At 46.5% G+C, this 14,400-nt stretch overlaps 2 protein-coding genes across 2 annotated transcripts; one reads left to right on the top strand and one right to left on the bottom strand.

Annotated features, from left to right (window-relative positions):
• The first annotated feature begins 3,637 nt into the window (after positions 1-3,637).
• LOC114783564 (myosin light chain 3, skeletal muscle isoform) lies at positions 3,638-6,808 on the top strand. Its single transcript, XM_028969063.1, has 6 exons — positions 3,638-3,759; positions 3,845-3,872; positions 5,778-5,921; positions 5,998-6,168; positions 6,260-6,337; positions 6,435-6,808. The coding sequence occupies exons 1-6, from the start codon at positions 3,757-3,759 to the stop codon at positions 6,461-6,463; spliced, it is 453 nt and encodes a 150-aa protein (XP_028824896.1). The 5' UTR covers positions 3,638-3,756; the 3' UTR covers positions 6,464-6,808.
• A 191-nt stretch (positions 6,809-6,999) lies between these two features.
• On the bottom strand, positions 7,000-13,239 carry LOC114783563 (protein CNPPD1-like). Its single transcript, XM_028969062.1, has 8 exons — positions 13,042-13,239; positions 12,786-12,888; positions 11,137-11,218; positions 10,827-10,947; positions 8,889-9,017; positions 8,730-8,791; positions 7,927-8,044; positions 7,000-7,839 (listed from the first exon to the last, which is right to left on the bottom strand). Exons 1-8 carry the CDS (start codon positions 13,102-13,104, stop codon positions 7,399-7,401), a joined length of 1,119 nt encoding a protein of 372 aa, XP_028824895.1. The 5' UTR covers positions 13,105-13,239; the 3' UTR covers positions 7,000-7,398.
• Positions 13,240-14,400: the final 1,161 nt, after the last annotated feature.

Raw genomic sequence — 14,400 nt, 5'->3', positions numbered from 1 at the left:
ACTAACCACTACTACTACATCTTCAAATCATGCCATCACCTACCAATCCCGCTACTTACCACTGCTACTACATCTTCAAATCACACCATCACCTACCAATCACACGACTAACCACTACTACTACATCTTCATGCCATCACCTACCAATCCCGCTACTTACCACTGCTACTACATCTTCAAATCACACCATCACCTACCAATCACATGACTAACCACTACCTCTACATCTTCAAATCATGCCATCACCTACCAATCACACGACTAACCACTACTACTACATCTTCAAATCACACCATCACCTACCAATCACATGACTAACCACTACCTCTACATCTTCAAATCATGCCATCACCTACCAATCACACGACTAACCACTACTACTACATCTTCAAATCATGCCATCACCTACCAATCACACGACTAACCACTACCTCTACATCTTCAAATCATGCCATCACCTACCAATCCCGCTACTTACCACTACTACTACATCTTCAAATCACACCATCACCTACCAATCACACGACTAACCACTACTACTACATCTTCAAATCATGCCATCTACTACCAATCACACGACTAACCACTACTACTACATCTTCAAATCATGCCATCACCTACCAATCACACGACTAACCACTACTACTACATCTTCATGCCATCACCTACCAATCCCGCTACTTACCACTGCTACTACATCTTTAAATCACACCTTCACCTACCAATCACACGACTAACCACTACCTCTACATCTTCAAATCATGCCATCACCTACCAATCCCGCTACTTACCACTACTACTACATCTTCAAATCACACCATCACCTACCAATCACATGACTAACCACTACTACTACATCTTCAAATCATGCCATCACCTACCAATCACACGACTAACCACTACTACTACATCTTCAAATCATGCCATCACCTACCAATCACACGACTAACCACTACTACTACATCTTCAAATCATGCCATCACCTACCAATCCTACTACTAACCACTACTACTACATCTTCAAATCACACCATAACCTACCAATCACATGACTAACCACTACTAGTCCATCTTCAAATCATGCCATCACCTACCAATCCTACTACTAACCACTACTACTACGTCTTCAAATCATGCCATCACCTTCCAATCCTGCTACTAACCACTACTACTACAGGTTCAAATCCTGCCATCACCTACCAATCCTGCTACTAACCACTACTACTACAGGTTCAAATCATGCCATCACCTACCAATCCTACTACTAACCACTACTACTACATCTTCAAATCATGCCATCACCTACCAATCCTACTACTAACCACTACTACTACGTCTTCAAATCATGCCATGACCTTCCAATCCTGCTACTAACCACTACTACTACATCTTCAAATCACACCATAACCTACCAATCCCACGGCCAATCCCGCTACTAACCACTACTACTACATCTTCAAATCTTGCCATCACCTACCAATCCTGCTACTAACCACTACTACTACAACTACAAATCATGCCATCACCTACCAATCCTGCTAGTAACCAGTAGTACTACAACTTCAAATCACGCCTACAAAACTACAATTTTGCAACTAACCACTACTGCTACAAATCACACCATCAACTACCAGTCTAGCTTAATACCACTAATACTATCAAGAACCAATCCCACTATTAATCACTAATGCTACAACTTTAAAGTAAAGTGAAGTGATTGTCATTGTGAGACACTGCAGCGCAGCACACACACACAGGGGCAGTGGTGGCCTAGCGGTTAAGGAAGCGGCCCCGTAATCAGAAGGTTGCTCCCCGGGACCCTGTCATGGCTGCCCACTGCTCACCAAGGGTGATGGTTAAATGCAGAGGACACATTTCACTGTGTGCACCGTGTGCTGTGCTGCTGTGTAACACAAGTGACAATCACTTCACTTTAAACTTCAACACGAAGAAACGTGCCATATGCATTTAACCATGCATTGGGCACCATGACAGGCACCCAGCAAGCACGGACCTTCATCAAGGGGACCTCAATGGCACCATGGCAGATCGGGATTCAAACCAGCAACCTTCTGATTACGGGGCCGCTTCGTTAACCGCTAGGCCACCACTGTCCCCAAGTACACATCACGGCATAAACTACCAATCCCGCTATTAATCACTAATGCTACAACTACACATCATGCCATCAACTACCAATCCCACAACTAACCACTACAACTACACATCATGCCATCAACTACCAATCCCACAACTAACCACTACAACTACACATTATGCCATCAACTACCAATCCCACTATTAATCACTAATGCTACAACTACATCACGGCATCAACTACCAATCCCGCTATTAATCACTAATGCTACAACTGCACATCACGCCATCAACTACCAATCCCTCAACTAACCACTACAACTACACATTACGGCATCAACTACCAAGCCCACTATTATCACTAATGCTACAACTACACATCACGCCATCAACTACCAATCCCACAACTAACCACTACAACTACACATTACGGCATCAACTACCAATCCCGCTATTAATCACTAATGTTACAACTACACATCACGCCATCAACTACCAATCCCTCAACTAACCACTACAACTACACATTACGGCATCAACTACCAAGCCCACTATTATCATTAATGCTACAACTACACATCACGCCATCAACTACCAATCCCACAACTAACCACTACAACTACACATCACGCCATAAACTACCAATCCCGCAACTAACCACTACAACTACACATTACGCCATCAACTACCAATCCCGCTATTAATCACTAATGTTACAACTACACATCACGCCATCAACTACCAATCCCACAACTAACCACTACAACTACACATTACGGCATCAACTACCAATCCCACAACTAACCACTTCAACTACACATCACGCCATCAACTACCAATCCCGCTATTAATCACTAATGCTACAACTATACATTATGCTACTAACCACACACTACTAGTAAAATTAAGCCATCAACTACCAATCCCGCTATTAATCACTAATGCTACAACTATACATTATGCTACTAACCACACACTACTAGTAAAATTAAGCCATCAACTACCAATCCTGCGACTAATACTACAATTACTAACACTGCAACTAACTACAAATCATACAACCAATCACTAATCCTGCACCAACGTGTTGCTGTTGTCTTATAATTGTTTTTCCTTATCGACTCTTTTCGTTTTTTGTGTTTATTTAATATTTAAAATCTGAATCCTGTTCATCTCTGACAGTGGACGTTGTGGAATTCGGGAATTTTTTCCATCAGCACCACGGAGAGCTCCGCCATCAACCTGACGACATATTTCATCATCAGCGCTATTATGATGATGATTATGATTATTAATGGGGGGCTGGGCCTGGCCTGCGGCCTTACTGCAGCCCTTTATGAACAGTAGGTCCGATTCTCAGCCTTTTCACTGTTCCACGGTTTAAAACGCCCATGCGCCGCAGCGCGACGCATTAAAAGCGAAAAGACGCGCGACGCGCGTTTCTAAATTTACCCAGAAGCCCTTGTAGAGGAGACGCGGCGCGTCTGTTGCCCTAAGAAAGTTAAAGGACCTGCGGCGCGTCACCTGATCCGCGCCGTGACGTCACACGCGGCCGTTAAATAAGAAGGGTCGCGCGCGCGGCTCAGGACCACCTCTCCTGGGACTCGTCTCTCCTGCTGCTGCTCGCCTCCTCATCCTCCTCCTCCTCATCATCATCATCATGGTGCGTACTGCTGGGAACGATTCGATTCCTGTCGATCAGACAGGGAATGTCAAAGCCTAATCAATGTGTCTGCTGTGATTGACAGGCCGAGTTCTCAGCTGACCAGATCGAGGGTAAGTCTGGACACCATCTCACCCCACACACCCATTCAGAAGCTGCTGGAGTAAAACGAGGAGCATTTCTGTGAACAGCTGGGGTTTGAGGGTCTGATCCTGGTCCTCAGCTGTCCAGGGGGGTTTAGCACCTGGCAGGGAGATCTTCTCCACTCACACGTCCTCTACAAGTTCTCATTAGTAGCACCGTTATTCCAAATCCGGAATAAGAATCATCCCAATAACTCCAATCAAAGTAAAACAATTCTATTGCACAGTAAAATCGTTCATAATCTGTTAAATATTGTATTCCACAGATAACGTGTTATATGAGTTGTGCACTAACACAGTCCGGAATCTGTTATAAACCATTGTTTATCTGTGGAATATAATATATATGTAATATTGTGCAGTAAAATAACCCAGATTGGGTTATATGATATATTGCAGAGATAAATAACGTGTTATAAGAGTTATGCAGTAAAACAGCCCAGAATCTGTTATAAACCATTATTTATCTGTGGAATATAATATATATGTAATATTGTTTAGCAGACGAGCCCAGAATGCATTATATATGGCGCAGGTTTATAATGGTTTATATGTAATATTGTGCAGTAAAAGAGCCCAGAATGCATTATATATTATATGGCGCAGGTTTATAATGGTTTTTATGTAATATTGTGCAGTAAAAGAGCCCAGATAGTGTTATATATTATATGGCGCAGGTTAATAATGGTTTATATGTAATGGATTGTGTTATATATTATATGGTGCAGGTTAATATTGGTTTATATGCAATATTGTGCAGTAGACGAGCCTGGATTGTGTTATGTATTATATAGCGCAGATTAATAATGGTTTATACGTAATATTGTGTTTTAGACGAGCCTAAATTATGTTATAAATTATGTAGCACAGGTCAATAATGGCTCATATGTAATATGGTGTATTAGACGAGCCTGAATTGCGTTATATATTATATAGCGCAGTTTATAATAGTTTATATGTAGTATTGTGTTATATATTATATAGCGCAGGTTAATAATGGCTCATATGTAAAATTGTGTATTAGACGAGCCTGAATTGCGTTATATATTATATAGAGCAGTTTATAATTGTTTATATGTAGTATTGTGTTATATATTATATAGCGCAGTTTATAATTGTTTATATGTAGTATTGTGTTATATATTATATAGCGCAGTTTATAATTGTTTATATGTAGTATTGTGTTATATATTATGTAGCGCAGGTCAATAATGGCTCATATGTAATATGGTGTATTATATAGAGCAGTTTATAATGGTTTATATGTAGTATTGTGTTATATATTATACAGCGCAGGTTAATAATGGCTCATATGTAATATGGTGTATTAGATGAGCCTGAATTGCGTTATATATTATATAGCGCAGTTTATAATGGTTTATATGTAGCATTGTGTTATATATTATATAGCGCAGGTTAATAATGGCTCATATGTAATATTGTGTAGTAGACCAGCCCGGATGGTGAAGTATGTATGAAGCGCTTGTCCTCCTCCAGGCCCGGGTCGGGTCGGGCTGGTTTGTAGGGTCGTCTGCTGCAGGTTAACGTCCAGGACGTCCCGTCAGGTGTGGATTACAGATTATAGTGGGCTCAGCATTCCCCGGTTTATCTTGGGCGCTGGTGAGGCGCGGCCCTGCTCCTTATATGGCGGGGAGTGCAGCCATATCGGTTGCCGTGGCAGCTGCCGCCCGGAGGCCATTAATTGGTCGTCGGATCCCTTTCACTTTCCCCGTAGAAATAGCCTGGCGCTACACGGCGCCCCCTACGTGCCGCGTGTACACAGCTGTCGCCTGCATTAGGCGGGGAAAGTGGAGGAGATCTCCTGGACTTTCCTGTCCAGCAGGTGCTTTTCATTGTCCCCCTCCTTCCTCCCAGACTTCAAAGAGGCCTTCGGCCTGTTTGACCGAGTCGGTGACAGCAAGGTGGCCTTCAACCAGGTGGCGGACATCATGCGCGCCCTGGGCCAGAACCCCACCAACAAGGCCGTGAAGAAGATCCTGGGAGACCCCAACGCGGACGGTGAGGAGACGCCGGGCGCGCTGTGCTCGTCCCGGCCCCGTTCTGCGGGTTCCTAACGCGGGTTCTGTCCCCGCAGACATGGCCAACAAGAGAATCGACTTTGACGCCTTCCTGCCCATGCTGAAGGAGGTGGACGCCATGCCCAAGGGAACCGTGGACGACTACGTTGAGGGCCTGCGCGTCTTCGACAAAGAGGGCAACGGCACGGTGATGGGCGCCGAGCTGCGCATCGTCCTGTCCACACTGGGTACGTCTCTCGTCCCCGCGCTGCACGTCCTGCACGTCCCGTGGACCAGACTCTCCCGGCTGACGGGGGCTCTCTGTGTTTCTGTCGGCAGGCGAGAAGATGTCGGAGCCCGAGATCGACGCTCTCATGACAGGACAGGAGGACGAAAACGGCAGCGTCAACTACGAGTGTACGTGCTTGTCCTCTCCTCCTGCTAGCGTTTATTTTTAGGCGTCTTCTCATGTGTCCCTGCCTCCTTCTTTCTCATGTGTCCCTGCCTCCTACAGCCTTCGTCAAGCACATCCTGTCTGTGTAAGAGCTCCGCCCCGTGGGAGTGGTCAAAAACGTCTGCAGACCCCCTGGTGTCAGGACATCCAACAGTTTCCAAGACCAACAATGGAACAAAAAGGACTATGTGATGTCACCACATTCTTTTTTTTTTTTTTTTTTGGATTCCTTTTTTCCCCCTGAAAGTTTCTCCTCTGCTGTCCCCCCGGGCGACGTTCCACGGTCCGGTGGGAAACGGGGGAGCGAGGGACGGCCACTCATCAAGTGGGGGTCTCCCCGTCTCACCAAACCACCGGCCAGCTGTGCTCGAGGCACCTGGCGGCCAGCGGCCACCTCCTCCTCACTCTCGCCACAATAAAAACTCTTCCAAATTCACTCCCGTTCCGTTCATTTTCATTAAAACGCACGAATGCTCTGAGTGGTAGAAGCCGGACACTTAACCCTGAGTGTCTCCGGGGGGGGACTGTCCCTGTAACTACTGACTGTAAGTCGCTCTGGATAAGGGCGTCTGGTAAACGCTGTAAATGTAAGATCTTCTCGCTGTCCATCACGACCAAACACCTCCAACTGGAAACCACTTCTTTATTACACACTCTGTACAACGTCGCGCACCCCGACGTGGTCCTGCGAGAAGAAGCCATGACTGACCAGTAAGAAAGCAGGTAAGGATGGTGACCTGAAGGTCCACCATCTGATGGGCCGCGCTGGAAAACTAAACCACGCATATTTCATAAAACAAAATAAAACACCACCCAATCGCATCATGTTACGCGCGTGAAGAAGAACGTTTAGGGGATATAAAGTGCTATATTTCAATACAACTCAGTTTCAAAGCAAAAATAAAAGCCACGCCCACTAGTTCTAGACGCCTACTGCATCATCCCCGGCGCCTGGTCTCCTCAGCGCTGGGAGGAGGGACATCGTCTTCGTCGTGGATTCGTTGACCTGTGACCCTCGGTGTCCCTAGCCTGGCATGAGGAGCGTGGGCAGCGCCGCCCCCCTGAGGGACGCGACTCCGCCCACGTCCGGCGAGGTCAGCCAGGCGTCCAGGATTCCCGCTTTGTGGCAGTGCGCGAGCGAGCGGTTGTGGGCGGAGCCGGGCGCGTGCTTCTCCATCTTGGGCGGCGGTGGGAGCAGAGCGGAAAGGACGGCGTCCCAGACATAGAGCGCCGCGGCTGGAGACGGAGCGGAGGCGGTGGAAGAGGGCGGAGGGCGGCGGTCCCGGCTGTCGTTCCCGCGAACGCAGCAGTCGTGCAGGGGAACTGGCGGGGGTACGACGGGGGTCCGAGGAGCCTCAGACTGGCCTAGGGCTTGAGGGGCGTGGCTGAGCTGCTGCAGCACTGCAGATGTGGCGATCAGACCCGCCACACCAGTCAGGTAGAGCAGCCCTACCATGCAGGCCACCTGCAGGAGGAAATGTGACAATTACAGGACAGGTGACCACCATCATCATCATCATCCACCACCCCCTTCTCATTCACGCTCTCGTACCTTGGCGAAGTGAAGGTAGATGGCGGTCAGGGCCTGTCGCCATGACGACTGCTCCAGCAGAACACACAGGTCCGTGTAGGTGAACCAGCCGCGCTTCAAGCCCTGGCGCTCCGCTATCCTGGAGATGCAGAGTTCCATCATCATGAGACAACATTTCAACTCGCCTACAAACCAGAGCAGGACACCCGGAGTGTCTCCAGGGGGACTGTCCCTGTAACTACTGAAATTTACTGGAATTGGACAGAAAGATGTGACAAGATCGGATATTTTAGGCAGTGGTGGCCTAGCGGGTAAAGAAAACGGACCCTTAACCACCGAGGTGCCACTGAGGTCCCCTTGATGAAGGTCCCGTCCCCACACACACATTGTCATGGCCATATGTTCTCTAAAACTTTTTTTTTTTTTTTTTTTTAAGGAGACACGTGGGTGCTGGAATAAGGAAGGAACGTGACGTGGTCCAGTCCGTAAAGCCAGCGGAGATACTATAGAGCTGCGCTAGCTAAACGTTTCTCGCAAACAGGAACTTCGTAACGTGTTCAGATTTCAATGCCTTTTCCAGAACTTTATTTATTTACTTCGTATTCCAAAAAAACTTCTCAAAACCTGGAAAAAGTCTCTTCCATGTTTTTTCCAGGTTTATAATGACCGAAGGAACCCTGTTCTGATGAAGTTTCGCCGTAAAGAAATAAACCAACTTTTTGAAGTATTAAAGACATGCGTTGAACTCTCAGTATTTATGAGACCTTCTCGTTGTGAGAGAACATACGTTCATCCCATGAAGAACAGTGGAAGCTGCCACCAACCTGGTCTCCAGACGACTCAGTATGTTGAAGAACTCGCTGGGTTCGGTGAAGAGACTCCACTCCTGCGGCACGGAAGGAACGGGGACTCATGTCGGGAACGCCTTCACATTACTTCATTTACACATTCACAAATACTTACGAGTATTTCTCACGACTTACGATAGCGTTCAAGAAGTTCATTTCCAGCACGTTGACCGTCTGCACATCCAGCTTTCCAGCAGCTCCCCATTCGTCATTGAAAACTTCTTCTTCCTCGCCTTCATCATACAGGTACTTACTGGCCACCATCTACACAGGAGCAATAATCCCCTTCATTATAAACTAGTCACGATACGTTAATACTGTTCACGTTATTAATATAAATTCCAGGTTCTAACTCCGCTTTCTATCACCGTGTCCCCGAGCGTATTCTCGTCACAATACGTTAATACTGTTCACGTTTTTAATATAAATCCCAGGTTCTAACCCCGCTTTCTATCACCGTGTCCCCGAGCGTATTCTCGTCACGATACGTTAATACTGTTCACGTTATTAATATAAATCCCAGGTTCTAACCCCGCTTTCTATCATCGTGTCCCCGAGCGTATTCTCGTCACGATACGTTAATACGGTTCACGTTATTAATATAAATCCCAGGTTCTAACCCCGCTTTCTATCACCGTGTCCCCGAGCGTATTCTCGTCACGATACGTTAATACTGTTCACGTTATTAATATAAATCCCAGGTTCTAACCCCGCTTTCTATCATCGTGTCCCCGAGCGTATTCTCGTCACGATACGTTAATACGGTTCACGTTATTAATATAAATCCCAGGTTCTAACCCCGCTTTCTATCACCGTGTCCCCGAGCGTATTCTCGTCACGATACGTTAATACTGTTCACGTTTTTAATATAAATCCCAGGTTCTAACCCCGCTTTCTATCATCGTGTCCCCGAGCGTATTCTCGTCACGATACGTTAATACTGTTCACGTTATTAATATAAATCCCAGGTTCTAACCCCGCTTTCTATCACCGTGTCCCCGAGCGTATTCTCATCACGATACGTTAATACTGTTCACGTTATTAATATAAATCCCAGGTTCTAACCCCGCTTTCTATCACCGTGTCCCCGAGCGTATTCTCGTCACGATACGTTAATACTGTTCACGTTATTAATATAAATCCCAGGTTCTAACCCCGCTTTCTATCACCGTGTCCCCGAGCGTATTCTCGTCACGATACGTTAATACTGTTCACGTTATTAATATAAATCCCAGGTTCTAACCCCGCTTTCTATCATCGTGTCCCCGAGCGTATTCTCGTCACGATACGTTAATACTGTTCACGTTTTTAATATAAATCCCAGGTTCTAACCCCGCTTTCTATCACCGTGTCCCCGAGCGTATTCTCGTCACGATACGTTAATACTGTTCACGTTATTAATATAAATCCCAGGTTCTAACCCCGCTTTCTATCATCGTGTCCCCGAGCGTATTCTCATCACGATACGTTAATACTGTTCACGTTATTAATATAAATCCCAGGTTCTAACCCCGCTTTCTATCACCGTGTCCCCGAGCGTATTCTCGTCACGATACGTTAATACTGTTCACGTTATTAATATAAATCCCAGGTTCTAACCCCGCTTTCTATCATCGTGTCCCCGAGCGTATTCTCGTCACGATACGTTAATACTGTTCACGTTATTAATATAAATCCCAGGTTCTAACCCCGCTTTCTATCACCGTGTCCCCGAGCGTATTCTCGTCACGATACGTTAATACTGTTCACGTTATTAATATAAATCCCAGGTTCTAACCCCGCTTTCTATCACCGTGTCCCCGAGCGTATTCTCGTCACGATACGTTAATACTGTTCACGTTATTAATATAAATCCCAGGTTCTAACCCCGCTTTCTATCACCGTGTCCCCGAGCGTATTCTCGTCACGATACGTTAATACGGTTCACGTTATTAATATAAATCCCAGGTCTATCATCATGTCCCCGAGCGTCTGCAGGGGGACTGTTCCAGTCTGTAAGGTGCTCTGGACAAGGGCATCGGGTAAATGGCAGAGATGTAAATGTACATTTGAACTAGAAAGAGCGTAAACGACCATGGATATGAGGAAGAGGTCTGAGGACGAGATCTGCTGCAAGTATTCAGGATTTCTGTGCCGGAGTCTTTCGATGTAGACGAGAGCCAACATCATGGCGCAGGGTGAGATGCAGGCCTCCCTGGTGAGACGGAGGGTGGACATAACGGGGAAAAATAAAATGTTATTTTGTTGTGCCGGTCGCTTACCTGGTTATCGTACAATGACAATAAAAAGCTTCTTATCGTGGACAAGTCAACATGAATAAAGGGCGGTGGCTTTCTGAACTCAGAAGTCGGAAACAGAATCGTAACGAAGCGACGACGCTCACCTGGCAACGTGTGCAGCATATTTCTTGTGAAGTTTGCGGATCGGACTGGGCGCGGACTTCTGCAGAAGCTCCACAGCAATATCTTGAGTGACAAGTGATGGGAAGAGGTGAGGGACAAGCACTACACCTGAACTGCAGCTCACACACACACACACACACACACACACACACACACACACACCTCATTTAACTCTGTCCATATCTACAGATGGAAATCGAGGTGGAATTGTACTAGGGGGTTTTATTTGGTGCATATGTACACAGAAAATGTGGAACAACGTTCCTCCGAGTCCACTGCAACACCGGAACAATATGACCGATCTACACCCGGTAATGCACTCCAGGAGCAGAGATGTGAACACAAATGTGTGGTTTGTGGGAGCTACGTGACGGAGAAAGTTCCGGATGAAACGTCGTGCCAGCACAGAAGGCAGCGCCATCCAATAGCGGGGACACGGACAGCGAGCTCGAGACCGGCAAACCAACACACACAAGTGAACGTAATGCTCAATAACTCAACTTCTACGCAGTCTAATTTCCCAATAAAACCAAGATCCCTGCACTTTGCTGATTTTTATATGCCTGTGGTCACTTCTTAGTTTTGAGAAATGTGCTTGTTAATTTTTTTAGTCATTTTTAAGGGAGAAAAAAATATATATTAACAGCTTTGCACTAATCAAGCATGATGCCACCAAATTCACATATACACTTAGGGCATCCTTATGGTCCAGGGAGAATTTAGGAAATTTGCCCCGGGTTATTTTAAAATAATTTTTAAAATCAATACCTTCACAACACACACTTGGGAAATAAATCTATATCTTGGCACTTATAAAGCGTTCGTGATTTGAATTTGGTGGCAACACCGTTAACACGCGCAAAGCCACTGATGTTTCTCCCCATTAAAAATAAACGGAAGCACATTTCCCAAAACTAAGGGATGTAGCGTGATAAAAGAGACTTTAGATGCGCGGCGTGAATTTGGTGGCATCACACTTTCCTTTAAAAAAACATACTTACAATAAAGAAATCCTAGGAGGATCATAACGGGGTCTTTGTTGCCCTGGGCTGTGTAGGAGTTGAGCTATTGAGCATTTTTTTTTTTAAATTATTGTCACTTTGCAGACGGTCCCTCGAGTCCCTTCTGACAGGCGCCTGCTCACACGATCCGCTTTATTCACCGTCTTCTGCCGTTTCTTTGGCCGCTTTATGTCGGCACTGCTGGACAGGGCCGTCTTTAGTGCTGGCACACTCGAATCTGGCCATCTCTAGCCAACTTTAACCAGCGATCCACTCTCACTTCCACATTCAATCACCCTGGACTCAACCCCCCCAGAATTTTTACACATTTTTTTTTTAATAAACTCTTGCACAATTCTTTCCACTTTATACATTGCAGTTGCATATTTTATGATTTATATTAAAGACATAAAAGTGTAATATTTGGTTATGTTTGCAATATTTGCATACTGGTAATCGTTGTATACTTGCAATATTTGCAATACTGTGGTCTGCAACAGTCGCTAAAGCATTTCACTGCATATCATACCGTGTTGGTCTGCGTGTGTGACCAATAAATTGGAATTTGAAGTGTACCTCCATGCAGAACCTGTTGAGGACCGTGTACGGCCGGCGCGGCTCCAGCTCACCTGTTACCGGGCATGAGAGCGCGTCCAGCGCGCCGTCCTGCTCCAGCCCGTAGTACAGGCGCTTCCTGACGCGGTCAGACAGCCGCTGGTGTCCGGGGAGGAACTGCGAGGGAGACCGGAGCTTTAACCGGGGTATCTAGCGCGCTCATTCCGGCCCATTCACTATTTAAACCGACTCTGGGTTCAACTCAGTAGGCCGAAAAACAAGGCCCGCCGCATCCCCGGCCTCGATTTCCCCCTAACGCGGGAGACCTACCGTGAACTCCTGGAAGTCCGAAAACGGAAACGTCCGCTCGTCAAACAATTCGCCGAAATCCATCCTGAGCGAAGAAACGCCACATGTACACGAGAAGCGACAAGAACACGCCGCCCGGCACCACGGAGCGTCCGGAACCGCTCACCTCAACCCGCTCTCGGTACGAGGAGAGCCGAGCCGAGCCGAGCCGAGCTCCGCCCCAACTAGACGCACAGTCCCGCCCACTCGTCCTTGATTGGCCAGATACCACCCTCTCTCAGATCCTGATTGGTTGACCGTTCGTCAAACTCCATCACCTATTTCTATCCGCGAGTTAAATATAATTTAGATGACGGTAAATTATAACACAAACAAACGTGTGTTATACCTGAAGCAGGTGTTAATGTACGTAACGTAAATAACGATCTGGCAGAGGGTAGTTTCCGACCAATCAGGAACGAGTGACGTACTTCTTGCCACTCATCTATTTAGGCATCAATCATCTAATTTCAGTGGAGTCTTCATATACATTTCTTCACAGGAATAAAGAATGAAAGGAAGAAAAAGTACAGGACATGGTCACAAAGCGGGCACAGTTTCTGGGTGGTTTAGGAAAGTGTACTCACGTTTCTTTAGGAAAAGGAAAGTGAAGGAAAACGATCTAGAAATCATGAAGACGGAATTGTAGGAACTGAAACAAAAAGCTTCAGTATTGACGACGTCACTGGAAAAGCAGAACCAGGAGACACGTTTACTGCTAATGGAAGTGCAGCAGGAGAGACAGGAGGAGGCTCAGCTGGAACCAACGTTGGATGAGCCCAAGGAGAAGAACGTAATGACTGTAGTAATCGAACATAAAGCCAATGAGGAACATCGTGCTGGGGCTGATGTGGAGCGCGTGGACGGTGGCCCACCGGCCCAGTGTCCCGCGTGTGGCCAGAAAGACGGGAAATCTGGCCAAGTCGCGTGCGAAAGGTGCGCCAAGATGCGCACAGGCCGGAAGGAGGCCATTGTGGAGTTCCTCGACACCATGTCCAGGCATGGAGAGGACCTGCACATCATGAAGGAGGAGTTCTTCTGTCCCCTGCAGCTATTGGGACAAGTCAACAATAATCAGCTGGCTGTGGTGTTCTGCAACCTTGAGGAACTCATTGGCCTCAATGACCGGCTCGTGGAACGCCTGCAGGAGAGCATTGACCATGCGCTCAATCAGGTAAGACCAAATGGAACATGGTCACACCCGGTTGCACTGGTCTCTGCTCTTGTATAGTGGAGTAGATGTGTACTGGTGTGGTGGTGCTGTTGTGCTCAGGATATCTTTACTTGTCTTACTTTTACAGGGCGACGAGGACCTCTTGACAGTACGCATTGGAGAGATCT

This window comes from Denticeps clupeoides, unplaced genomic scaffold (genome assembly GCF_900700375.1).
Source record: "Denticeps clupeoides unplaced genomic scaffold, fDenClu1.1, whole genome shotgun sequence".
Classification (NCBI taxonomy): Eukaryota; Metazoa; Chordata; class Actinopteri; order Clupeiformes; family Denticipitidae; genus Denticeps; species Denticeps clupeoides.
The sequence above is the reverse complement of the archived record's forward strand: the minus strand, read 5'-3'. Positions and strand labels throughout refer to the sequence as shown.

What these genes read in the sequence shown, in the direction of transcription:
- LOC114783564 (XM_028969063.1), top strand. An exon ending in CTCAGCTGACCAGATCGAGG is followed by an intron (nt 3,873 to 5,777) that starts GTAAGTCTGGAC and finishes CCTTCCTCCCAG; the next exon opens with ACTTCAAAGAGGCCTTCGGC. An exon ending in CATCGTCCTGTCCACACTGG is followed by an intron (nt 6,169 to 6,259) that starts GTACGTCTCTCG and finishes TTCTGTCGGCAG; the next exon opens with GCGAGAAGATGTCGGAGCCC.
- LOC114783563 (XM_028969062.1), bottom strand. Translation starts at nt 13,104, where the DNA reads ATGGATTTCGGCGAATTGTTTGACGAGCGGACGTTTCCGTTTTCGGAC. An exon ending in TATGCTGCACACGTTGCCAG is followed by an intron (nt 10,948 to 11,136) that starts GTGAGCGTCGTC and finishes CCGTCTCACCAG; the next exon opens with GGAGGCCTGCATCTCACCCT. An exon ending in TGAACTTCTTGAACGCTATC is followed by an intron (nt 8,792 to 8,888) that starts GTAAGTCGTGAG and finishes TCCGTGCCGCAG; the next exon opens with GAGTGGAGTCTCTTCACCGA.